The 27,701-nt window shown below is 44.4% G+C and overlaps 1 protein-coding gene across 2 annotated transcripts in view; it reads right to left on the reverse strand.

Moving 5' to 3' along the window:
* Positions 1 to 27,701, reverse strand: part of CAMKV (CaM kinase like vesicle associated) — a 58,289-nt gene continuing 30,588 nt past the window's right edge. For both annotated transcript variants that reach the window (XM_028718623.2, XM_077924729.1), the window contains exons 2-11: positions 11,413 to 11,521; positions 9,428 to 9,559; positions 7,622 to 7,696; positions 6,528 to 6,666; positions 5,815 to 5,935; positions 4,961 to 5,036; positions 4,099 to 4,235; positions 3,649 to 3,727; positions 3,017 to 3,104; positions 1 to 1,065 (exon numbers count right to left, since the gene is read on the reverse strand). In XM_028718623.2, coding sequence (XP_028574456.2) covers positions 685 to 1,065; positions 3,017 to 3,104; positions 3,649 to 3,727; positions 4,099 to 4,235; positions 4,961 to 5,036; positions 5,815 to 5,935; positions 6,528 to 6,666; positions 7,622 to 7,696; positions 9,428 to 9,559; positions 11,413 to 11,507 — 1,323 coding nt within the window. In that variant the 5' untranslated portion in view covers positions 11,508 to 11,521 and the 3' untranslated portion in view covers positions 1 to 684. The remainder of the gene's footprint in view (positions 1,066 to 3,016; positions 3,105 to 3,648; positions 3,728 to 4,098; positions 4,236 to 4,960; positions 5,037 to 5,814; positions 5,936 to 6,527; positions 6,667 to 7,621; positions 7,697 to 9,427; positions 9,560 to 11,412; positions 11,522 to 27,701) is intronic.

A 27,701-nucleotide genomic window follows, 5' to 3' on the forward strand; every position in this document is an offset into this window, starting at 1 on the left:
GATTTTGCATTAGCTTTGTTCACACACAACCATACGTTGGACATAGAGGTAAATTGCTACAGAAGATCTTGCCAGCAGCTGAACAGATGAATTCCACATGCATCTCCAATGGGTATGACTAATTTGAGAGCTCTGCCATGACAGTGTGCGGCCCTCTTTATCCTCCAACCTGACCTGGACCTGCATCCCATTCCCCATACCTCCATGGTATATAACAAACCAGTCGGCTGAAAAGTATGGCTACTGTGTCTGATCTGATTGCTCCAGCTTCTCCCAACCAAGTAGCAAGTCAAGTGACCGAGAGAGAGAGAGTAGTAAGAAAACAAATTGAGAAATGGGACAAAGAAAAGGAAAGCAACGGAGGAAAAGAGGGAGCGGGGAAGAGAGAGAAAGAGAGAAAGAGAGAGAATTTCATGCAATGGGCTAGGCCTCTACAACCACTTGTTGTTTACCTGGGCCCAACGGGGTCTCTCTGGACTCTGTCACATAAAAAATAGAAACTCTGCTGCCACCTAGCTGGAGACACATAGAAGTCAGACAAACTGACAGCCACACGCAGAGGGGTTGGTTGGGAAGCCAGGACAGTTGGGGGGTGGGGGTACCATGCCAGTGACTATTTACAGAGAGAAATACAACAAAGAGAGGTACAGCCCTGCCCTTGCCCTTGCCCTGCTCCCCTCTGACTCAGCCAGTCTCCTCATTCCAGGACTCTGGGGTGGCACTGGGGGCGGCACTTTCTCCCCCGTTACACGTAGTGGGGGCTGCCGGTGTTGTCGCCGGAGCTTCTGCCGTAGTTGCTGGAGCTGTTGACGTTGTTTCTTCTGGGCTCGCTGCTGCTCCTGCAGCAGCAGCAGCAGCTGGCGCTGCCATTGTTGTCGCTGGGGCTGCTTCGGCTGTTGTGGCTGAAGCCGTGCTGTCTGCCTCCGCTTTTGCCTGTGGGGCGCTGGTGGTCTCTGTTGGGGAAGCACTGTCTGTCGTGGCAGCGGCAGGAGTTGCTGGTTTCGCTGCATCCGTGTGCTCCGGCGCTCGGAGTCTCTTCATCATTGTGGTCACTCGAACGGCTTTCTGCAGGTTGGCGAGAGAAAGGGGGTTGTTCGTTGGTAACGTTTCATGGCCTCTCGCAGTTTTATTGTGGGGAGAAGGAATAGGAGCAACACCTCCACCCTGCTTCCTTTGCACCCTACCCTCTATAATTTGATGTCACTAATTCAAAATCTTATGAAACCCTTGGCTTGTGTGTGTGTACACACACACACACACACACAAAATTATATATAATTATAGCATGTTCACACTGGAGAATCTCAGCTTTATTTATAAGTGTGCTTTCAGTTCTTGTGACTGCAGACAAAACTTGAGAAGAGACACTGTCTATAACGGCAGCTCAAGGCTAAAGCATGAGAAAGAAAGCAGCTAGGCCCCAAAATGTACTGCGAGCTTTATTTCATTTCATGATGACTGATCCAATTGTATGACTTCTTGACCATATTACTGAAGGCTAGCAGTATTCAGAAACGGAAGTTAACCAATTTACTCTTTTTTTTTTAGTCCACAAAATTTTCTGAATTATAAAAAAACTAGAGGTGGTCCCTGAATGTTACTCCTCCCCTGCCTCAAATAAAAAAAATGTTGGGGCAGGGAATAACATCCAATTTACATTTTAGCTATGGCAACGTTTTCTATGGGAATGTCCCTGAGAAAGGTCAAGTCTTTCTGAGTATTCCATTTGTATACTTCCCAAAAGCCCCTGTATGTTGCCTCCTGCTTCCCTGCCCAAAGTTTTTTTTTTTAAAAAGTCCATTTGGGCAGGAGAAGGCAGAGGTGGTGGTGGGTGGTCTAGTCCTCAGTGAGAAAGGATGCTTCACTGAGGACTAGAAGTAAAAATTCCAGAATATCCAGTGGGAAACTGACTCTTCATGTGCCATTACCACCAAGGAAGAAGAACCCGAGTGGGATACACAACTTTCCTCATCCAAATCGCTAAAGTTTCTTTTTAAAGATAGATAGAACATTGTACCGTATATATAAAAGTCATAAGCCATAGAGTTAATAAATATTATTAATAGAGGAGTTAAAGGCAAAACTTCATGGAAGATTAAGATGTCCAAGAATAAAAAGGTTTATAAAAAATAATTAAGGTACAGATGAATATTACATGAAAATTAATAATGTAAAATGCAATTAATACAAAGTACTTATAAAGTATTAAAGTTATTCAAAATATTAACATCTTATCAGTATTTGAGGTAATATAGATTCTTCAGGTTCTACCAATTTATTCTTCAACACAACCAGGAGACAAACATATCAATCGCAAAAGTCTATACAATATTGATGAATTCAACATCCCCTGATCAATATTTTGGTAGTAAGGCCTATTTCAATAGTTAGTAAATTGATTACAACTCTGGCAGAAATTATTAATTGCTTCCTGCCATTCCTTAAGTTTAACGAAGTGTCAGTTTAACTGAGGGTAAAATTAGACAAGGTCCATTCATGTAATTATCATTCACCCCAATGGGTGCATCCCACTTTCCATGCGAATTGCAGGTGCATCCTGACTGGGACTGCAACAGGGGGCGAAAAGTTGTGATGTGGATGGGGCCCATGCCTGCAATTTATTGTTGAAAAGCCATTCAGTTGCTAATTGTGTGACGGGTGTGTTCAAGGCCACTTAGCAAGCTTCATGGCTGAAAGGGGATTTGAGTCTGGGTTTTCCCTTTTGAAATCGTTCTAGCCTCCTCAACACTACAGTTGCTCTACACTACTATAAATGTAGTGAGGAATGGACAATGGCATTTCTGTTTCCTACCCGGCTGCAGTGAGGCTAGCCTTAATCCTTTGCATATTTGTGCGGCCTTATGCAAATAAAACCAATGCCCATAAGGGTTGACAAAGTAGGGGAGATTTGGAGACAGACTGAGAAGGCCCGGGATGTGTCCCCTCTCTTGAGGCTAAACTTCCTCAAGTGCAAAAGAGGATTCTTGCTGGCAGCACCAAGTACGTGGGACCTTACCTTCCATTTTGCCCTGGCAAAGTTTTTCTCAATCTGAGCACATACTCCGTCCTTTATGTTCTTGTCCGAAGCTGCATTGCCAGAAATCCTGAGAACAGAAAAAATATGACAATGAGTTGTGTCTCTTGGCAATTACCCTTCCTTAGCCTAACTTCCTTCCTTAGCTTTGCTCACGGGCCTGTACTGTTGGGGCTTAAATGGGAAGGCAACTTTCCACGCCAGCAATTACCATGAATGCCCTGGCCTCTGCTCAAACCAATCTAGATTTTCAGTGCTTATAACATCTGAAACACCTTGTTTCTTCTCCCTTCACCAGCTTCTACTTATTTTATCCAATAGCAGAAGCTGGCCAACATGGTGCCCTCTAGATGATGTGCTTGGACTAATATCCCCACTGCTCCTGACCATTGGCTGTGGTGGCTGAGACCAGTAGGAGTTGTATTCCAAACACCTGGAGGTTGGCTACCCCTGCTTAGGATTTTCAGTGGCTTTCCTAGGGCGTGAAGACAATTTAAGAGTATAAAGACCTTACACACCTTACCTCTCTGTGTTTCCTCCCATTCTCCTTGGTCCTAAGTCCTTCTTTTGATAGGAAACCCTTATTTTACCAGGAACAGCTATTTGGCACTCACCATTCATGAGAAATAGCCTCCTCTGCTGTAATCCTCTGGTCTTGGTCTACCTCCATTAGACGGGCCACCAAGTCCTTGGCTGGAGAAACAAAGAAGAAAAGGATGTAGTGTCTCCTCTCACTACCATTCATCAGATGAAACTGGAAGTCTCCTTTGATTTTTCTTGCCTAATACCTAATTCGGTCCTTTACGAGGGAGGTACTGGGAGCACATATCAGCCAAGGAAGAGATCACAGTTACCTGCCGTGGAATGGCACTGACATTTGTTGAGACTTACATGACTGAGAGGATCAGGTAGGAGTTTATTGTTGCAGGGCATCTGCTAGGTGGGAATGCTGTTGATTGGATAAAGGAACCATTGACACTGTATTTCCCTTCATGGTTTGTGGGTGTACCTCCTACAAGTAACAGCATGCGTTTTCCTTCTCTCCAGTATTCATAGAACCTTACCTGCCTGAGAGATGTCATCCCAGTAGGGAGGATCAAACTCATAGTCGCCTGCCAGGATCTTACGGAACAGGTTCTTATCATGGTTTTCATAATCATCCTCATCCATTTCCTCATAGAATGGTGGGTTTCCTGACAACCTGTAGCACAGCGGTAGGAGGGGAAATTAGCTATAGGAAGGAGATTTATTTATTTATTTATTTATTTATTGAAAAGGTTTATAAGCTGCCTTTTAGGGCAACAAGGTGTCTTCCTATAAAACTGAATAACAACAGACATATTGCTAAAAACGAAACAAAAACATTATACGATACCAAAAATAAAAAACATAAAATCACCATATTAAAGACCATATAAAACAAGCTAAGCCTTTTTGTCGTTGGCATCTGTCAGTCTTGAGAGACAGTGGAGTGCGCCTGAAGGGATGAAATCAAACTGCTGCCTTAAAAACCTAATAAAGACTCAGGAGACCACAACATATTTTATGAAAAAGCCATCTGAAATAGATGACTTTTTAATGTCCGCTTAAAGCCTGCAAATGCACCCCTCAACTTAAAACTCATGGGGCTACTACCAAAAAGGCCCTGTCATGCCTGCAAATCTAACTGATCGCAGTGACAGTCATATGAAATGGTAGGTGTACAGTCTTGCCACTGAGTGGAGCCTCTAACCATACACAATCTTTCGCCCTTTTGCCGTTGCAAGAGCTGAGAATGGTTCTTCTCCTGTAGATAGCTTTTAAGTTCCTTCTCTTTATCCACCAGCCTCCTCATATCTATTCTGTTTTCTGACCCTCCTCCACCCCACCCCAGTCGCCAGTATGATAGGCTGAGGACTCCAGTATTCTTCATTGCTCCTTACTTACAGAATATACATGATCACACCAATAGCCCAGCAGTCCACAGGCCGTCCATACCGCTGGCGCCCGACCACCTCAGGAGCTGCAAGGACAAGAACAGATGGCAAGTGCTGCTCCCATGAGCATATAGGGCAATGAAACATAACTCCAGGACATAGGATTTCAGAAACTTTGCCTTGATCGGAGTGGAAATCAACACTGATAAAATATGACCTGGTGCAGTCATCTTTGGGACTATTCTACTTCTGAAAGCAGCTGGAAGGACTGTGTATTTGAATCTATAACACTTCCCTGCAAACAGAACTAGTGCGCCCTGACAGACAGCGTCCCATGTGCTGCAGGTTTAGAGAGGTAGAACTGGGTGGTTGTTGTTTTAATAAGAGATGAAACTGTCCCCAAAGATCTCAACATCTCAGGAGCATTTAACACCCATGTCATGAGGGAGCCACCCTGGAAACACCCCTCACATCTTCCAGTGAGCCACACTCACTCCCCTCTCGCTGGGAGTCTAGGGGAATTGCACTAGATGTCTCATCAGACAGCAGTTATGGCTTTGAATGAATGAGTGTCTCTTGTGTGAGAATTGTGGAGAGCAGGAATGTTATTTTCGATGGAATATGAAATTAGCTGTGGCTGGTTCTGCCTTTTCCATCATGAAACCTTACAAGCTAATCTCAAAGGCGTGAGTTTCCTGGAGAAATAAGCACCTACTGCATTTCATCTGCCTGAAAAAAGGCATTGGCGTCTGAGATTCAAGTCCCTGGTGGACTTTATACTATATGGGTATAATTCTCCCCCCCCCCCCATTGGGTCCTTCCATGAAAACATCATCTGGTTGTGCTGACTGTGCCATCTCTTACCTAGATACTCAGGGGTCCCACAGGGTTCCTTGATGAGCCCATTCTCCAGCTTGGCCAGGTGAAAGTCGCTGATCACAATCTTTGAGTTCTTCAGGCGGTTGTAATACACTAGATTCTCTAGCTGCAGGGACACAGCAGGAAAGGGGTGGGGGAAGAGATGAATGAAAAAGCAATTCCCCAGGCAAAACTGCTGAATGGCTCCCTCCTGCCCACAGTGCTGTGCCACACAGAGGGCCCTTCCAGATGACAGCCATCAAGCACTGACCCTGTATATTTTAAGGCGCCTAGTTAAAAGCCTTCTTAAACAATCAGCTTTTAGCTTCTTCATTTTGCCTCCCATGTGCTATGTTAAGGTTTTTCCCTTGCTGATTGCTTGCTTCTATGAATCACTGCTGCTGTTGGATTTTTTTTATGACATCTTTTATTTGAATTCTCTTTTAAGGACAGAATATATATATATATATATATGTAAATTATTCTGGGCAAAGCAAGGTATTTAGGATGGGTCTGCTTCTATTTCTGTATATAGAATCATGAATGGGATTTGCCAGTAAGCCACAGAAAACAGTGAGAAAGAACAGAATAGGAAGGGCAGCATTATTATATTTGCTTATGTCTACTTCTTAGGGGAAGCGAGAGCCCATGAGGATGGGGTGGATAATTGGCTCAGACGTTTGTGCAGCAAAGGCTAGCAGCAGGCTTGATGGACTTGCCTTGAGGTTCCTATGTACAATCTTGAGTGAATGCAGGTATGCCACAGCCTCCAGCACCTGCCTGATGACATTACTGGTGTCACGCTCAGAGTAGTAACCCTGGTCCAAGATCCAATCAAATACCTCTCGGCCAGTAGCCCTGCAGATGAGAGAAGAGAGACAAAGTGGCAAGGGAAGACGTGAAATTGTGTAACCTGCAAGGCAAGGGTTGCCACACTATGGACAGAGAAGTACGTACACCACAATTTTGCTAAACAGGTCATATAAACCATGACTGGAATTTTTTACACATCACTTGGGAAGACAGGCGAACTAATGCCAGTGTACTGGAAGAAGCAAAGATCATCAGTGTTGAAGCAATGATTCCTCAACATCGTTGGTCTGGTCATGTTGTGCGGATGCCTGATTATCATCTTCCAAAGCAACTACTCTATTCTGAACTTGAAAATGTGCTAAGAGGAAGGCACGCTTGGCAAACCCTCACCATGATCAACTCCTGCCTGGAAACCTATGTCTCTACTGTGGAAGGACGTGTGGATCCAGAATTGGCCTCCACAGTCACTTATGGACTCATTGTTAAAACCGTGTTTATGGAACACAATTTTAGTCGGGTACGAGTGATCACCAAAGAAGAAGAAGAAGAAAGAAGATAAACCATGACTGGAGTATAAAATGGAGCTGATGAAGCTGTCTTTACTGGGGTCAGGCCACTGATCCATCTAGGCCAGTATTGTCAACACTGAGAGGCAGCAGCTCTCCAGGGTTTCAGAGGGCAGTCTTTCCTAGCCTTACCTAGATCTGGGATTGGACCTGGGACCTTTTACATGCAAATCAGATGTTTTACAACTGTTCCCTCAAATGTACAGAAATTCATGAATGGTGTGGAGAGCAAGTGAAGAGGAAATAAATATTCATGCCCCTCTTTATGGATGGTCTCCTGAAGAAGCTTCTGATCACACTTTGGGAAGGCACCTTGTGAAGTGCCGACAAGATGGTTTGCAGGCACAGTAGAGCAGTCCAAGGCCTCAGCAGAGCAAATGGGAGAGGCCATTATGTATGCGACATCTTGGGAGTTCTGGGTAACAACTACTTACAGCTCCAAGAAGAGGAAGTACTCTTTCCGGGTAACATACACATCCACCAACTGCAGAATATTGGGGTGTTTCACCCTGTAGGGAAAGGAAAGGAAGAGAAAAGCTAGGGGTTGGAAGAGACCTGCTGGCGTATGGCATAGATCCTGTCGCCAAAGTATTTCTGGCAGGTACCTGCTCAACTTTTACTTGAAAACTTCCAAGGGGAATGCTATCACCTTTATTTGTAACGTATTCCAGTCGTTTGCTGCTTCCATAATTTGGAAGTACAGTACATTGTAACCTAAATCTTGTTCCTTATTATTAAATCTGAGTCCCTGTTCTTCCCTTAGTGGATGTGGTAAATAAGGACCCTTTAATGGATAGTGCATAGGCAAACTCCAGACCGCCAGATGTTTGGGACTACAATTCCCATCATCCCTGACCACTGCTCCTGTTAGCTAGGGATGATGGGAATTGTAGTCCCAAACTTCTGGAGGACCGGAGTTTGCCTATGCCTGGGATAGATTAATAATCTCCTTTTGAGACAGAATGCACCATGTTTCATTAGCACTGGATTATCCTTCAAAAGCCTCCATCATTTCTGCAGCTCTCCTCTAAATCTTTTTTTTCCTGTTTGTCAGCATCCTTCATGGATCATCAGTGGCCACAGTACTCCAGATACTTCCCATGGGCACCCATGGTAGTTTCTCACTGAGAACAGAAGGCAAAGCCCCCTCCTCTTCCCCCAATTCTGACTGCAATGACGGCAGGGCCCACTAAAGGCAAGGTTGCTTGGAAGGAAGTATATCCCTCATTCTGATAAAGGTTCCCTCTCACTCATACAGAGTGACATGCAAAGTTTGCCATTTGCAGAGCAGAGCCATTGAAAGCAATAAACTTAAGTTATTGGGTTTCAGTGGGCAAGAGTCACCCAATGAACCCCATTAGCATTAACCTCAAGAAGCAGAAGGGCTCTTGCTTGTGCAATGGGACTTGCCCCCATTCCTGGCTCGGGGTGTGTGTGTGTGTGTGTGTGTGTGTGTGTGTGTGTGTGTGTGTGTGTGTCTGTCTGTCTGTCTGTCTGTCTGTCAGAAGCCTCAGGACAGTGGGGGGGGGGGTTCATTCTATCTGGCAAGCTGATATTCCTGCACAGATGGAGCTTTTGTAATAGTGTGATGTTGAATTCCACCCAGTGAGTTTACTCTAACACTGTATATCACCTATAGGCAGGATAAGCTATCTGGCACATGATCTGGGATCAGATGTGCCAGTGTACAATGCCAATAGTTGTTTTTTAAAAAAGAGCTATTAACACTGTGTAAAGATGAGCTTTCAAATAGGAATAGGCGTTCTGCTGTTTGTTGTTTTAGCTGTGAGTTGTGTTGTGCTTCCTTGCCAGTTTTGCTCTTGTCATGGCACCAGTAGAGCTTGTTTGTTTTCTCTGCCCAAACATCTGACTGGTATTTAATTTTTAAGGTCTTTTTACATTTATTTTGTTACATTTAAGAACCTATTTCAAGAATTGGCTTTGTGACTCCATTTGAGGACCCTGCTTTGAAGAAGGGCGAGTGAGGAATGTGGCTTTGCATTTGAGGCACGGGCTGGCCAATCAGTGCTGTGCACATCCAGTTCCTCCTGAAAATATTGGCAATGCCTAGGTCAATGTAGGAGCTGTTCTGGAGAATCAGAGAAAGTCTAGATAATTTCTTGCTGCAGCGGATTTGGACACACTATGATTATCTACCACAATTAGTAAAAAGATAGCAACACAGCAGCTGAAAAAAGCAGAGGCTAGTGTATCAATCAGTGTGGACATTCACAACTCACATTTTCAGGATGATGATCTCATTCTTTGCTGCCTTCCGCACTTTGCGCCCATCTCTTTTCAGAAACTTCTTGCATGTATAGAGCTTCCCTGTTGATTTCTCCTTGGCACGGAATATCTCACAGAACTCCTCTCTGGCGAAAGAACACCCACCTTCAGATTTAAGTAGTCCATGCCCAGCAGATGAAGCAGCCCAAGAGGGACCACATATACCTTAACTTCATGAGTCACCCACCCTCTCAAGAGTGATGTATACATCCATCTACCATATTGTCTAACAGATGCATGCCAAATTCAAGCACTCTATCCCAGGTCCCACCAAAATGTGATTGCTCTTGGAGAAGTCCAGGCATGGGGTAGGGGCAGGAAGAAAGCTAAGGAGGAGCAACTGGCTATAAGCCTGTGCTAACATAAGAAATGGTGAGCTTGGCCAAATGGTTCACACTATTTCCTTTCATGTTCAGTGGAGGAACATAGGAAGCTGCCTTTTACTGAGTCAGACCCATTGGCCCATAGTATTGTCTATGCTAACTGGCAGCTGCTCTCCAGGGTTTCCTCCCAGTATAACCAGGAGACACCAGGGGTTGAACCTGGGACCTTCTGCATGCAAAGCAGTTGCTCTGTCACTGAGCTACAGCCCTTCCCACCCATGACTGGTGTGAGGCTGCTACAGTCTCTTGATGCACCAGGACCAGGTCTTCTCAGAATTGGGTTGTTTGGCAGTGCAGCCCAAAGAGGGTGGTAAACTTCATCTAAGGCTAAATACTGGCACTAGACCTAAAGTCAACAAGTACCTGGGGGGGAAGCTGAAAAGAACCTTGAAGAGAGAGTGCAAGCAAAGCCTTTTAGTACCCAAATATGTTGGCCCTGGATAATATCTTCTGAAAAAAGTATGTGAGCTGCAAGCCAGGAAATCCCTTGTTCAAATCTCAACTTAAACTCACAATGAGTCTAGTAGTCTCATGTTTATAATGTGTGCACATAAAAAGGAGCAGGGTTGCATTAACAAGCTTTGCCCCTACCATATGCACATACATTTGCCTATGTGTGTATAAATTTATAAACTGTACACGTAGAGATTTGTACAAGTGGCAGGAGATAAACACAGTCTCAGCTTCTGTGTATGCATCTGCATCCATAGGTACCTCAAAAATGTACAAAAAATATGCGACTAGGGCTTGCCACTGTGATTCCACTCCCTCCTAAACACATTTGTTGTATGCATGTGGGATTGTGTGGGCAGCCCGTATGCCATTTGGGCAAGCCACTGCCTTTTCAACACGAGTCCTCACCTCCTGGTCTGCAATGGGTGGTTATTGGCTTAATCCACAAAGCCTAACCAGCAGAACTATGTGCTGTCTAAGTACGGAAAATTACTATGACTGTGTGCGCTAGGTGACCCATTACAGGAGACATGGGTAGCCACTGAAAATAGCCCTCTCTCCCCATATTGTTTGGCTGCACTTAATGTGTAGTGCAAGCTCAAATTGTGTGTTTTCCTATTCCCTGCCAGCAACAAAGATGTAGGGCAGGAAAGAGGGGAGAACGTGATGTGGGGAGTTGCCTTGGACAGCAATCCTACACCTGTAATAAGCAGCAGTTTAGATACCTGTTTGTTGAATTCTATTAACAAAAAAGAACCCCTTCAGTTTCCATGTTCACTTAAGCTCCAAAATGCCAGTGAATTGCTGCTGTTCAGGGCCATGGCCTTAACAGACAATTTTTTTAGGCAATATGGATATGGTATTGTATACCTTACATTGTGGTTCATTCAAGCTTTACCATTCCCGTGGACCTGGATGGCTCTTGGTGACAGAGGGGCAGACCTAAGTCTCAGCTTTGTCTGTTGACTGCAATTGACAAATGGAGTCATTGCAACGGAAACTACCCTTTCACATGAGAAGTACCCAACTGGCAACCAGTGCCATTTGTATAGGATGCATAGAGTTGGAAGGAGCTTTGAAAGCAAGGAGGAGCAAAGACTTACGTTTTGATGACCTGCCCTAGGTCATATCTGTCAGTCACCTCAGATGGCTGGTTATAATCCTTCTTATCGCCCAGGGTAACGCATCCAAACGGCATTGCCAAGTTTGGTGCTGAAATATAAGAGAATAAAAAGCTTTAGGTCATCACCCTTGGATTCAGGTAGTTTCAGGCATAGTGATCAGGGATATTTGAAGGTCCACCAGCCACTGCACCACAGAGCAGTCGTGCATTTCACTCTCATTATAACCAAGTCGACGGGGAAGCCACAATCAAGGAACCATCACCTACTTAGGTCAGAATAAAGGACTTCAGTCACTCGGGTGCAGTTGCAATATCCACTATGAGCTACTATTTCCTCATCCATTTATAGCCAGTCATTTCAAACACTTTTTCTGGTTATGTTAGAGCCAGACTTGATATGGCATTGGAGTTCTGTGAATGGGATATCCTGTTTGGTTTTTTTAAGCTGAAAGCAGTGGTGGGAGGTCCCTCTTTGGAACACAGCCGCAATGCGGAGGGATTTTCACCTTTTCACCTGCATCATCTTTTCTGCCAATTAAAATCCGGCCATCTTGCCCTCCACTTATTTTGTGTGTGGCTGCCCCAACCGATTAGTACACACTAAAACGATGCCCCTTTAAATGTATTGCGGAAGGGCAGATTATTGCTCTGTTTCTGTTCTTTATTTTATTATGTATTTTGTGTTTTTATATTGTAATTGTATGATGTAAACTGCCCTGAGATCTACGGGTATAGGGCACTGTACAAATCTAATAAAAATAAAAATAAAAGAATTACTATTATTATTCCAATTATTACTGGCTCCATATATGCCAAAGTTTATGTAATGATATGCAATTGAGCTAGATATGCATATATAGCTAAGGAAAATATATGGCTTTTTCTCACAGGAATAATAATAATAATAATAATAATAATAATAGTACACCACCCATCTGACTGGATTGCCCCCCAGCCACTCTGGGTGGCTTCAAGCATGTACAAAAACAATAAAACATTGAACATTAAAAACTTCCTAATACATGGCTGACTTCAGATGTCTCCTAAAGGTTGTAAAGTTTGCAATTATTCTATATATGAGCCTCATAAAAACACAATAGCTCATAATAACGCACATAACCCATTTCAAAAGATCTTTGACAGGAATGCATTTTAGACTTTTGCAATCCAGGATGCATATTCCATATGCTGATAGTGGAATATGTGTCAGTGACCATCCTGTAGCCCAGTACTGGCAAAAATGCCAGTTCATAAAAATAAATTCTGTAATTTTAAACGGTACAGAACCTGAACAATTATTACGAAACTAATATCTTGTGGTTATACAGTGTGGAATCCATATAGCAAATATTAATGTGGGTAGTTGCTAAGAGAGTCGTGTTATTTTTTCCCCCTGATCAGAAACACCTCCTACCTTTAAAAACAAAACACGTCTTTCTGTAATTGGCCAAGAGCCACAAAAATATTCCACGGAGAGAAACCATATGACAGATTCATATGTCTGATGATCCTCTGCATCTATGATAGTCAATCAGCTGAGCTAAATTGGCTCTGCTCCATTAAACAAATGTTAATGGACACATACAGTAGATTCACCTTCTCTATTAGAGGTAGAAAACTAGTCTCATTTCCCCAAAAACACTACAGAGAAGGATTTAGGAATACTCCAGCACACAGATGGTACCTACTCACAGAAAGCCTCACCTTAAATTGAGTATTGCATTTCCATGGACCCTATCTTCGTAATACTGCTCAAAAAGACTTGTGGAAGCTCAGATGAAGGACTGCAGTAGAGGACGAGCGACTACTTTCTGTTTGCCCGCAGTCCTTTAGGTCAAACCTAATGGGCTGAATCCATCACACACATGATGGAACCCTGCTGCCACTCGCAGTTTCTCAGCATGTGTCTATTTGCCGCAAGTGGTAATGTGCATACGACTTTCCTACATGGAAGTAATATCCATCCATGTGTGGAGCAGCCCTGAATAAAAATGTTTTGCAAGCATCCTGCACAAATATATCTGAATGCTGGGTGGGTGGGGGAACAGCTGCTGCCCCTCCCATCTGTGGTGTCATAGGCCACCTCTTGTGTATAAATCTCGAGGTTCTGGAAATACAGCTTGACAAAAAAAATGAAGCACAAGATAATATACCCAGGTCAATGCTGGGATTACTCATCAGGCAGCTCCTTGCCTTTGGGTTGTCACACAGTGATAGTGACAGGTGTATCATTAACGCATCTCCAGCAAGTGTAATTAGCCAGCAGTGCATTGAACTATAGTGCAATAAGCTCAGAGCAGAAACCCCAGTAATCACGCTCCTATCCATCACAAATCGAGAACTGCCATATTCAGTTTCCTTCTTTTTAAAAGAGCTCTCAGTTCTGAAAGTGTACCAAAATCACACGATCCTCACAAAACAAAAGCAAACCTTTTCTTGCCCTCCCAATGGCATAGAAATGCTGAAAAATCCAATTCTTAACATGCTCAGCCAAGCAAAATCAATCAGGCTCCCCACCGTGCTGACAATCTCGATACCACATTCATACTTGTAACTTTTGGCAGAACTGGTAGAAAAAGAGGGGAAAGGGGATGGATGGAGGTGCCTGTAATCCAGAGGTTTATCACAACCCCCAGGTTCTCAATCTCAAATAACTGCAGTAGTGACTGACATTCCACAAAGTGATGCTGCTCAAAGCTCAAGGTATCTTTCAGAATGTGTTGCCTTCTGCGCCCTGTAAGCTATGAAGCGGGGTGGTGCTTTCAGGAGGGAAAGAATACAGTTTCCAGGTACGTTTTGAGCCTACCCACAATACCAGAAGCAAACATGTAAGTATTGGGGAAATGAGGGTCCCAAACCAGGAACAAACTGTGGTGTGGACTCCTGATTTGATTGCAAGGTATGGTTTGTGCAAACCATGATTTGCCACATTTGGATGAAATGGCAAACTATGGTTTTCTGTCATTAAGAAGCAGAAGCGTATAAACTCTCCACATGCATGAAGGAGGAGGGAGCAGGTATCCATGGTTCTTAATGACAAATCATTACTTTGACATGACTTCTGAATGCACCCAGGGAGTGGTGGCTGGGCAAGAACACTGGTGGATTTCCTCTCAACCAGGCAGTCATGGGGCAACGAGAGGACTTTGTTTACTCTCCACATTGTCACACAGCCAAATCTGATTGGCTATGCGGTGCTATGATATCCTCATATTAACTGCGTGATCCAGGATTGATTGGGTTTACACAAGCACTAAGCAAGCACTAAAATGCATGAAAAAAATGAAGGTGGCTTTTGTTTTTGTGCACACTTTCTTTTCCCCAACCCTTAGCATGATACTTTATGGCTTACACACCTCCCCACAAATGACAAGTCAGGCGGCGGATACCAAAGTGCTTGCTTTTCACTTCTGCTTACATCCAAATCAGATGTAACAGTATGACGAAACAGCGCTCTGCTGTTACTGGAAACCTTCCATCAAAATCCTTGAGTTGATGCCTCACTGTTTTGGTGGAATTGGCAAACGAAAAGGGGAAAAGTCTGTAGCAGGAATCTTCAAACTTGACTATCCCAAGAGCTCACTTCTCCCTGCAATGCAGTGTTTCTTACGCTAAGGTAGGGTGGGGAAGTCTGTGGCCAGACATTGTTGGATTTTGATTTTCACCAGTCCCAGCCAGCCTGAGCAATGTCCAGGGATGATGGAAGCTGTAGTCTGGCAACATCTGGAAGACAACACCCCGCCTCTGTTCTAAGAATATTCTCTTGCCCTCACCGCCCCTGGAAGCCCACTTTCTGCAGCCTTGTCATCTTCAGCAGCCCTCACTCCTTTGTGACTATGCTGTTGAAGCAGGAAGGGCCCTTGTCACTTTGATAAGCTTCCACTGGAAGCTCGCTGTTGTCCTGTTTCTCTTGCGATGAAAACTGAAGCAATTAGTTAAAGGGGTCCAGGGTGGTGTTGGAGATTGCCACTTCCCTCTCTAAGCTGCCATTCTTTAATTCCACATCAAGCGGATGGATCAAAGCTGCAGAAAGCTAGGCAGATGGCTCGCGCCTAAAGGCCTGAATGCAGAGGTATTGTGGCACAATGGCAAAGAGAACCGGATGTGAACCAATACCGGTACGTTCCTACATCAAAACTGAGTCACGAGGTAGACGTTGGAAAGCCACTATGAGCTTCATCAGCCGCTCCCCTGCAATATGGGGACCATGATACTGACCTACCTTATGCAAGGTTGATGTGAGACTTACTGAATAAATGCATGTGAAATGCCTTGGACACTGGACACTGATTGCTACCACCACTGAGTTTGGACTGTGTATTGGGATTGTGTCTTGCAGTGTCCGTTCCACATGAGAAAAGAGGTTAAAAAATAGGTTCTTTAATTTGTACTCTTCTGTGAGGCATAATTGGGCTGCAATCTCAGTACTGACCAGCATCTGCTCAGTGGGGATAACTTTATGAATTTTATGACCCATCTCATCCAACAGCTCGAAAGGAAGGTGAATTGGAAGGATGGCAACAGATGGAAGAAAAGTTTACTTATATATTTACCAAACTTACACCCTGCCTTACTCCAAGGTGTTAAAAGTACAGAGTGCATGGTTCTCCCTTATTAATTTTATCCTCAGAACAACCCTGTGAGGTTGGTTAGGCTGAGAGTTGGGCTGAAAGTCAGCGGCTGGCCAAGGTCAGCAAGTGAGTTTCATGGCTCAGGGAGGATTTGAATCTGGGTCTCCCTGGTGCACGTCTACTACGTCGCACTGAGAGCGAGCCCAGCATCTTACTATGAAAAATACATTGTGGGCTACGTTAGCAATTAACTACTGCTCAGTGTTTCTGCTTGTAGTTATTGTGGCATTTGTACAGCCTCCCCCAAACTTTGGTCCCTAGACATTGTTGGATTACAGCTAAACATGGACTACAGCATGACCTATGATTGGGGATGATGAAAGCTAAAGATAAAAAACATCTGGTGACACAGTTGCAGAAGACTGTTTCAGTATTTGTGCTTCCAGAGCACATCTTTGATTGCTTACTGTTTATTTGATTGCTTGTCTGTTGCTTAATCTGGCTGTGTTTGTTTTATATCCTTAGCTGCCTTGGGGACTCATGGGTGAATATGTGGGACAGAAGCATTTTTAATAACACAAACAACATGAAATAAATAATGCTAAGCATGATAGACTCCCAGACACTGAACTGGGACATGAACCATTACACAAAATGCTCATTTATATAGGTATGATTTGTGCCACAGCTCCAGCTTTGGCTTCTGTTTACAGAGCCTGGAATATATGAAATGGGAATAGACAGAAGTGCTGACATCCCCATCTAGAATTAAGTACTGTGTGGATAGCTCTCTTCAGCTGATTTCTCAATATTCAGCACGAAGGCTACTAGCTGAATGAGCTAACTGCCCCCAGTGAAAAATATTGCAAAACAGATTAAACATTTGCACCAGGTGTTCGAGCTCAGATGGCCCTTGCACTCTTTTGCTTTGTGTTTCTTACCGCCAAGAGAGAAAGATGCATGTGTGACCAGTCAGCCAGGGTTGCTAGCTCCTACTGGCGTGTAAAAGCACACTTTTCAGGGGACAGGAATAAGAGAATGGATGAACCACATACCAAAAGTTAATATTGTTGGGCATAGGATAGGAAAGGATGTGTACTTGAATCTCCTCCTTGCTTAAGAACTTGCAGCGTTTGTGTTGCACCAGAGGCCCCCACCCCATCCTCTCATCCCAGCCTTAGAGGATTTAAAGGTAAGGTAAAGGACCCCTGGATGGTTAAGTCCAGTCAAAGGCGACTGGGGTTGCGACGCTCATCTCGCTTTCAGGCTGAGGAAGCCGCCGTTTGTCCACAGACAGTTTTCCGGGTCATGTGGCCAGCATGACTAAACCGCTTGTGGCACAACAGGACACCATGACGGAAGCCAGAGTACATGGAAATGCTGTTTACCTCCCCGCTGCAGTGGTACCTATTTATCTACTTGCACTGGTGTGCTTTCAAATTGCTAGGTTGGCAGGAGCTGGGACAGAGCAACGGGAGCTCACTCTGTCCTGGGGATTCAAACCGTCAACCTTTTGATCGGCAAGCCCAAGAGGCTCAGTGCTTTAGGCCACAGCACCACCCAGGTCCCTAGAGGATTTATAGGGACTTGACTCACAGGGTTGTCGAAAGGCTTGTGAACCTTTTTTGCACATGCCTGTTATGCATCCCATCATTGTCTGCTGTGGGGCCATTGAGCATGTGAGCCACAGCCTTCTGTGTTGTGGGGCCCAGGCATTGGAACATAGGGGCATAGAAAGCTGCTTATACTGAGTCAGACCCGTGGATCCATCTAGCTCAGTACTGCCTACACTGACTGGCAGCAGCTCTCCAGGGTTTCAGGCAGGTCTCTTCCAGCACTACTTGGGGTTGATTGAACCTGGGGTTTCCTGCATGCAAGGCAGATGTTTTGCTACTGAGCTACACATCTTCCCCAAACTCCCTCCCTTTAGAGCTGTGATTGGCTCCCTCACTGACCTCCAAAGAAATGGTGACAATCAGGCTTTTAATAACAAGGGTTTCGTTTTGTTATTCTGGTGCCCATGCTATGTCTTTTTGTCTTTCAAATACAGTTGGCGTTGGGTTTCTTTTTGGGGTTACTCTTTGATCCTTATGCTGTAGGTATATTTCATACTTTAGGCATACATTTTGTATGCTACTTTGGGGACCTTTTGGTCCAAAGATGGCATGCAGTCAAATTTACCCCACCTTACTTTATCGCCTAAGTAGCAAAGAAACAAAAGCAGCAACAAATGCCAGCAAAGGAGATCGGCATAGCTCACAGTGACTCACGCAAGTCACATTGTGAAATCCATGGTGGTTGCTAACCAGGCAATTATTTGCTGCGACATCAGGCCAAGGTACTGGCTCCATGCACTCATGCGTTACTCTCCCTGGGCTTTAAAATTTTATTTTTAAGAACAACACACAACTCAATTACTGGAGCCTGCAATTAGGAATATAAGGAGCTGCAGAGACAGACCACAGGTCCATCTCATTCAGTACTGTCTACACTGATGGGCAGCAGATCTCCAGAATTTTATGCAGGATTCTCGTCCATTTCTACCTGAAGATGCTGGGGACTGAAGATAGAGGGCTTAGTTTTACCTTTTACTTTCTGCATGAAAAGTAGATGCTCTAGCACTGAGCCTTTCCCTATGTTGACACTGGGGCGGAGATACTTAGCCCTTTCCCTGCCTGCTATTTTTTTTCCTGTAAAAAAACTGTTCCACCCAATTGCTTTTCTACCCACTTTAGAAAATACAGGGAAAACAGCCAGAAAGAGGAGAGATTTTGAGCAGAAGGTTGTCCATAGGAGAACGGGTTAAACATCCTAACCACTTTGTGCTGGAAGTGACAGCTTCCCATGGCATTTTGTATTTTCTATTTTTAAAAAAACAACACAGCAAGAACTAGGGAAAAGTACACACAAATGTACACAATATTTAATCTGGCGCCTAGAAGAGTGACTGCAGGCACAACCCAGGAGCGGAAAGGACTCTTGGCCACCAGAGGTCGCTGCAATGCAAATTATTGGCCACATTGTATGTATGTGATTCATGTGTGCTTGCCTGGCTAGGGAATAAAGGAGAATTGTTGCCATCTGGGTCCACCTTTGGGGAACTGGAAAACGGTGACAAAAAGGATCGAAACAATCATTTTTAAGTGTAGCACTCAAAGAGGCACGTGGCCACTTTTGATTGGAGTGTGGAGGAACGGTGAGAAACAGTGTCTACATAACAGGAAGCCACATCTCTACTTAAAGGGGGTGACGATAAGTATTATACCAGATGTAAAAAATACATTAATATACATAGAGCTGTATTTGTGAAGTCTGAGAAGCTTTTCAAAAAGGATAACAGTGGACATAGAAACTTTATGCAGGCCACCGCAAGCATATAAAGTTGTATGCGGGGAAATTAGAACCAAAATAATAAAACATTTACAACCCTCCAAGCAACAGTCAAAGAATGCATATTCAGTGCTGGTAATTCTGGGCAGCACACAGCATCCATCCGCAAGAAATATCCCAATGAAATATGGTAAAAAGCCAGCTTTCTGAAAAACCATTGAAGCTCCAGCTCCTCAAATATTTATTTATAAGCTACCTTGCCTTCACACACCACACACACAACCAGCTAGAGGCAGAATATGAGAAGTTTCAGTAGAGTGTTCTGTAGAGACAAAAAATAATAATGAATATTTTCTTCTCTTCAGTAATACGGAATTTTAAACTTCTAGTAATCTTGAGCAGTTTTTCCCAGCTAGCTGCACCCACCAGTCCATCTCGATCTCCTGTTTTAACTAGCATGAGGTCACCACAGCCATAGCTAGTGGTTTCTGTAAACTTCAGCTTCAGTCCACAATAATTGGTTTTTGTGTCTATGTGTGGTGTGGTGTGTCATTTCCCTCTGCCCTTTACATAGCTGTGCCACTGGCAAGCCTGACCCTATGGTTGCTAAGCCTTCTTTCTCTACTGGGGAATTATTCTCAACACTGGGCTGCATCCAACAGTGTTGTTCTGCGCATGACAGACTTCTGCTTCCACAGTGGAACTTCTCTTCCCTCCCCTCCCCTCTGAAAATGCGGGATCCCCACCAATGAAGTTATTGACACCCCTCCTCTGTGCTGTGGTTCAGAACTAAACTGGCCCCCGCCAAGTGGCTGCTTTCTGGATAAGACAGCTAGAACTGCAGTCACAAAACTCTGCCTATTTGGCCATAAGTGACCTAAAATATATTATAAAACTGGTTTTAACTTTACAAACAGAATCATTGTGTCAGGTAGGACTTCCTAGGTCACCTAGTCCAAAACCTGCCGGCTGCAGGAGATCCAGAGCAGAGCATCTCCAACAGATAGTTCTTCAGCATCTGCTTAAAAACCCCCACCAAGAGAGAGCCCACCATCATCCCTCCAGGTTTAAAGAGAATGTATTGATAACAAAATCGTGTCATGAAAATGTAGATGTTGTGGCATCCTTTCCTGTATTAGACACTGGCTGAAAGAGATAAACTAGCTGGGGCACAAATGGCCAGTTCTCACTGCAAAGATTTGGGATGTCAGGGCAGGTGTAGTAGTTAAGACTAAGGCCTGAGAGACAAGGGCTCAAATAGCCGAGAAGCTCACTGGGTGACCATGGGCCAGTCACTGCTTCTCAGTCTAACCTACCTCACAGGGTTGTTGTAGGGATTAAATGAGGATTAAATGAGGGGGAGAACTTTGTACACCGCTTTGAGCTCCTTGGAGAAAAGGTGGGATATAAATGCAATAAAATAAATAGAGATTAAGACGGTGCCCCAAAATCTGTGTGATACTTGCTCTTTACAGAACAGTCATTAATGACCTGGAAAACGAACAAGCGAAGTGACTAAATTTCCAAATGATGCTAAATTATTCAACACAGTTAAGTCTAAAGCAGGCTGTGAGGATTTACAGAAGGATCTCACAGTGTTGAGAGAAAGGGCAAGGAAATGGCAGATGAAATTAAACGTTGGTAAATGTAAAGTGACGCATGCTAAGAAGAATTAAAGCCCAATGGTACTTCCACTTTACTGCGTCCAGAATTGGCAACCAGCATTCGAGGAGGAGATCTCAAGACAGCTAGAGATGGGACTATCAAAAAGGCGAACCGTGCTAAAGGGGATTCATCTCTTCATATTAGAAAATAATGAAGCATCCGGTCTCAGAAAGGATAAAACTTTGAAAGGCAGCAGCTAAGATGTTATAATACAGGCACAGTAAAATAATGTATGGTTTGAGGAGAGACAATATAGAAAGTGTATTTACTAATTTACAAATGAACCACAAACAGAATACAACTCATTCTTGTAACTTATTAGCATTCAGGAAAGCTACGTACAGTGGTACCTCGGATTACAGATGCTTCAGGTTACAGACTCAACTAACCCAGAAATAGTACCTTGGGTTAAGAACTTTGCTTCAGGATAAGAACAGAAATTGCGTGGTGGCAGTACAGCGGCAGCAGGAGGCCCCATTAGCTAAAGTGGTACCGCAGGTTAAGAACAGTTTTAGGTTAAGAATGGACCTCCAGAACGAATTAAGTTCTTTTAAAAAAAAATATTTTTATTAGTAATTTTGACACAACATTTTATTGATAAACATGTCATCCTTAACCCCCCTATTTTTCCCTCCCCCTCCCCAAAATATAGCCCCACCCTCCCCTCCCTCCCCAGACTTCCCTCAGCTCCTCTCTCTGGTTTATCAACATATATTATTTTTTGCATGTTACAAAACTGTACAGATCCTTAATTTATCTATCTAGATGTTATCATTAAGTTCTTAACCCGAATTAAGTTCTTAACCCGAGGTACCACTATAATGGCTAACAGTATGTAGGTTTCAAAGAGACCTAGCAAAGTTCGTGGAACCCAACAAGGAATGGAATTCTTTGTTGGTGCCTTGTCTCCCAGAAAATAGGACATTGAATATTGCCAGAGATATTCTGCTGGGTTAGATGAACTACTTATTTTCTATGGGGGTATTTCTACCTCATGAGCCTATTTCAGCTTTATACTGTCATAGCTTTCTGAGAAGTGCAGTTTGGTGACGGTGCTAAGGTTTCAGACAAAATGAGGGCCTCATTTGGGGCCAATGAGGGGAGTCATGAGGGCTGGTTTTAGAGGCCTGCCCCCCCCCCCAGCCTAAGGATCCTCCTGTCTACACTTAGGGGAAGCACATTCCAGATGTTGGAGTCACCACAGAGGAGACCTTGTGGCTCTGCCTTTGCAAATCTTTCTACTGTGTAAACTGGGACATGGGACTGTTGCTCTTCTTCAGAGGGATACCTAGGGTCTGTTGCAGTCTTGGCAAGGAGCTGTATTGGCACCCCCCCTCAATCACTTCACCTCAACAGCCACATTAGAAATTAACGTATTGGCCTGAATATAAACCACACCTTTAAAATTGGAGGTGGGGAAAAAATGAATATAAGTCGCTCCATTCCTCCTCACTGCTCCTGGCTGCATATCGGGGGGGGGGGGGTGTTTAGCTGCGCTGTGTTGCAGGCGGCCTTTCCCTTTCCTCGCTCTCTCCCTTCCCGGCCTTGGGGGAGAGGACGGGGGACTACGCACAGGGCGGGCACCCCTTTGTTGTGCTCCTGGCGCTGTTTGCCCCATGCTCCTGGCTGCATACCGTAAGGTCGTGGATATAAGCCGCACTTGAACTTTTCATAGTCAGAATTTGGAGGGGAAAGTGAGGCTTATATTCAGGCCAATACTTGGGACCCAAGTATTGAGTACTTGGGACCCAAGTACTCAAAGTGTCCAGAATGAGGGTGAGGAGAGGAGGAAGGGGGGGGATATGTATGCCCTTGTGCCACGCGGTGTGAGAATGGTGGGAAGCTTCTCCTGCATTTGATCTCACTACATGCATGTCGCTACACACACACACACACACACACACACACACACACACACACGTCATGCACTCCATAGTCTCCAGCAGTCTATCTTCATACCTCCCTTGCCATTTCTCCTACCGCTCAGCTCCCAGCTCTTGTCTAAATTCACAACCTTACACAGATAATTGGAGACAGAATTCTGGGGTGATTTTTGCACTCCAGCCCAGATCTGCGTGCAGTAGAAAAGGAAGGTCGGGGCAGGATGCACGGGGGATCTATGGGGGGCTGTAGGAAGTTCTGGCAATGTTTTCCAAAAAAGATCAACAACTCTGTGGCTGACCCCCGAAAAACAACTTTGGGCAATAACCCCTCTGTGCTGCTTACAGATCTAAGGGAGTGCTCTGGAGGCATGCAGGGCCTTGTGGTCTGCATGTGTCCTTGAACTTTATATAAGTCTGTGAGAGTTGTACTGACCGCTTAATATCTACACGGAAGTAACTGCACATGGGATTCTAGCCTAAATTAGTGTTGCTTAATTCCATAAGTAGAAAACTCATGGACAGACAAACCCAACAGAAACTTCAGCCATGCTCCGTTTGTGGTAGCCTCTTGCCCCAGTTTCCGTGTGTTGCAATGAAGGACGGAATATAAGGTTTAAAAATTATTTTTTTATTTTGACCGTTTGTATCTGCAAAGACCAGTTCTTATCATCACCAAACCATTTTTCAGCAGTTCATCATTATTCATTGACTTGGCAGAAGCTGAAATTATGCTAATTTTGGTCTAGTAACAGAATAAAATGGCAAAACATTTTTTTTTCTGGTCCATGAGTCCATAAAAATATTATATAAAATGTATCCAGCTGGACCACAATTTTAGCGATCCAAATGGCAGTGGTGTGCATAGTCCAGAGTCTGCTGAACCAAGATTTGGAAATGAACCTAAGAGTCCTGATGAATCGACCAGAGGCCCATCCAGGCCAGCATTGTGTTGTCCACAACCAGATCTCACATGCTACAAGAAGATGCTTGTGGGAAGGCTACAAATAGGGCAGGAAGGTAATCATATCTATCTCCTATTGTTGCTCCTGGAACATACTTTAGTTTAGAACAAAGGTGAGTAACAGCGCAGGGGGCATGGTAGAAGGGTACAAGATTGCGCATGGGGAAAGCGCATAGGGATAAGTTACCATTTCTCTCTCTCTCATAATACTTGAATTTATGACCTTCCAATGAAGCTGAACACTGGGAGATTCAGAACATGCAAAAGGAACTACTTCTTACAATCATTATAGATTGCTTTGACAATTTCCATTTTTATGGTCCATCTCCCATCTCTGGGAATCAGGGCTATTATCAGTTCAACTCTTTCCTTTCCGAACCTCATCGTCTTTATAGCTCCCCCACCCCTCCTTTGCAGTTGGGAAAGAATCATGTTCAGAAGTGTAGTGCAGGTGTGTGGGGGATTTAACCCTGTCCGTACCACAGCATGGTTCCAATGAAAACTGTGCCCCTTCCCACAACATTTGGGGTTGCTGATGGCTGCATGACATTATTTGAATTGCGCCCCGAGGCACCTGAGCCACAAAGTTCCAGGAGAACAAGAAGTCATACTGACACGGAATATTTGGTTTATGGGTTCAAATAGGCCTCAACTTTATTGGTTACAGATGTGAGCGGTTTGGCTTAGGCCAGGCTTCCTCAACCTCGGCCCTCCAAATGTTTTGAGACTACAGTTCCCACCATCCCTGACCACTGGTCCTGCTAGCTAGGGATCATGGGAGTTGTAGCCAAAAACATCTGGAGGGCCGAGGTTGAGGAAGCCTGGCTTAGGCATTGGGGTGAAGCCAGGCTATATCTTGACTCCTGCCCGTCTGCAGGGAGTCCACGGAAGGGTAAACCACTGAAAGGGGGTGCCCTATAACTTACGTCAGATAGCGGTACCACGAGGGTCCCTGTAGGGGTTGTGGGCCCTAGCCCACGCCCAGGCTTTGGACAGTATTCACACCTCGGATCCCTTTAACACAGTGGTTCTCAACCTGTGGGTCCCCAGATGTTGTTGGACTACAACTCCCATCACCCCTAGCTAGCAAGGCCAGAGCTCAGGGATGATGGGATTTGTAGTCCAACAACATCTGGGGGCCCACAGGTTGAGAACAGCTGCTTTAACAGGATACCCTTACTGAGGAGCGGCAGGCAGGGCAACAACCTCCCCTCCAACCAAACAAAGGCTTACCCAATGCCTAACCGCACAAAAGTTGTGGCGATTGCTACTAGGTAGGCAAAAACCAAATGGACGGTGCCAATTTGCCAAGTGGAAAAAATTCCTACCCGGCCCAACAACCAGGCGACCGACAACTGCTATAGCAAGGTCATCTCAGAGCAAAGCATGATAAGAGGGTGGGTGGGTGGGTGGGGTGAACCGACGAAAAGGCAGGATGAGGGAGCCAGACAGCCGCGCCAAGTTTAAATGGCCCATGACCACACCGACTCTGCAAGCTGATTGGCTGGGGCTGCCATGCAATGCCAATGACACGGCTGGCTATGACGTAGGGGTGAGGTGGTGTACCCCCCCCCCCATGCTGGAAGACCTTGAGGCACGGCTGTCTATGCGCAACACTGCCCACCGATATAGAGGTGAGAGGACTTCTGAAAAGCTGGAAGCGCTATTGCTATTCCACCTGCAGTTTAACACAGAACTACAGATATGAAGCCCCCCCCCCCAAAAAAAAACCCCAGGGAAGTTGAAGGGGAGAAATGGAAAAATCAAAGGTGGAATAGGATGGGTCCTTCATTTTATATTTATTTTTACTTTTTTTCTAGCCCTTCAAATTTCTATATAGCAATAACAGTCTATACTAAGTTATCCATGTCTAGAGGCACCCAAAAACTGTATATCTGGAGGACACTTTGAAAGTGGTAACTTTCCAATGTTTGGCTCCCTCCTAAAGTGTCAGATGGAATCTGCTGGAGAAATTTCACAGAAACATCTCCCTGGATATATACTCAGATTTCCCCCCCCCCCCTCTGCAGATCACACCACACACACAGCAAAATGAAGAGAAATTACACAGCTGAGAGTTCAGAATGCACCTTCGCAGCGGATGATGACTTACTTACTCAGATGACATACATTATTCACAGCCTCAGGGTGGATAACAACCATTATTAAACACACAATACTGAGATACAAAGCAGACATCATAATAATTTAAAACAATTTTACGACATTAAAGTAATTTTATAGTAAAGACATAGGAGATTTAAATATTTCAGATAGCATGCATTTCTTAAAAAGATACACCAGTAGGTTAAACTCTTGCTTATTCCCAGTCAGTAAATAATTTCTAAATAATTTATCCATGATTTGTATATTGAAGTCACATGGGCAAACACTTGAAAGAAATGTGTGGAGGAAACTCCATGTGGCAAGTCATTTGTTTGAATGTAACTTTTAACTTGTTGTTTAGTCGTTTAGTCGTGTCCGACTCTTCGTGACCCCATGGACCAGAGCACTCCTGTCTTCCACTGCCTCCCGCAGTTTGGTCAGGCTCATGTTTGTAGCTTCGAGAACACTATCCAACCATCTCATCCTCTGTCGTCCCCTTCTCCTAGTGCCCTCCATCTTTCCCAACATCAGGGTCTTTTCCAGGGAGTCTTCTCTTCTCATGAGGTGGCCAAAGTATTGGAGCCTCAACTTCACGAAAAAACTTCACTTTTAACTACAAACTACTAAAAAGGAGAGGCTGTGATTGGTTTGGTTAAATGTCCAAAAGGACAAATGCTCCTTCCTGTGATAGTATGCATGTACTCAATGCAAATTTCTTTCTGTCTGGAGCTCTACCACACAGTCTTTCTAAAACCTGTGAAATGGGTATGGCTATGTACATATGATTGCTTCTGAAGAGCAAAGTGAACTACAACCCCCATAATAGTATTGTTACCAGCCCTGATACAGCATGGTTACAAGAATTATAGATGAAAGGACATATGAGGGGAAAGTATGTTGTTTCCTATCCTAATTCCTCATTACAGTTGCTTCCCCATGTCCCATGGCAGTTAATAAGATGCTGAAATTAACCGGATCAGATCAGAAGCAGCTTCTAGTTTGGTCAATTTCTTTAGTCAAGGAAAAAAAGGAACGGACTTGGATGGTAGAACATCGCTGAGAGGAAGCGATTGCACTTGTCCTTTCATGTACTTATGTAGATCTGTGTGCTTTCATCTAGAACCTTTCAAGTTCATTTCAGGAAGTTTTTATTTATTCAAAAATAGTTCTAAAATTCTTGCAGGCATATGACAGAGTGCCTATTTTCACATAATGGCACTACCGGATGAGTTCCTATAACAGTCACACTGATATCTATGCACTTCAATTGCATCAGAGATGGTTGTTCTCCTGGGAGATAGCTTAGGTTTGAACCACTGAGCCATTATTCTTAGGGAGGCGGGTGGCACTGTGGTTTAAACCACAGAATCTAGGACTTGCTGATCAGAAGGTCGGCGGTTTGAATCCCCGCGACGGGGTGAGCTCCTGTTGCTCGGTCCCAGCTCCTGCCAACCTAGCAGTTCGAAAGCACGTCAAAGTGCAAGTAGATAAATAGGTACCACTCCAGCGGGAAGGTAAACGGTGTTTACGTGCGCTGCTCTGGTTTCGTCAGAAGCGGCTTAGTCATGCTGGCTACATGACCCGGAAAAACTGGCTGCAGAAGTGGACAAGCACCGGCTCCCTTGGCCTGTAAAGTGAGATGAGTGCCACCACCCCAGAGTCGTTTGCGACTAGACTTAACTGTCAGGGGTCCTTTACCTTTTACCTTAAGTACAACCGAAAATACAATGCAAGATGCTAAAGTGACAAAATA

The sequence above is a fragment of the Podarcis muralis genome, chromosome 2, assembly GCF_964188315.1.
Source record: "Podarcis muralis chromosome 2, rPodMur119.hap1.1, whole genome shotgun sequence".
In the NCBI taxonomy this organism is placed as follows: Eukaryota; Metazoa; Chordata; class Lepidosauria; order Squamata; family Lacertidae; genus Podarcis; species Podarcis muralis.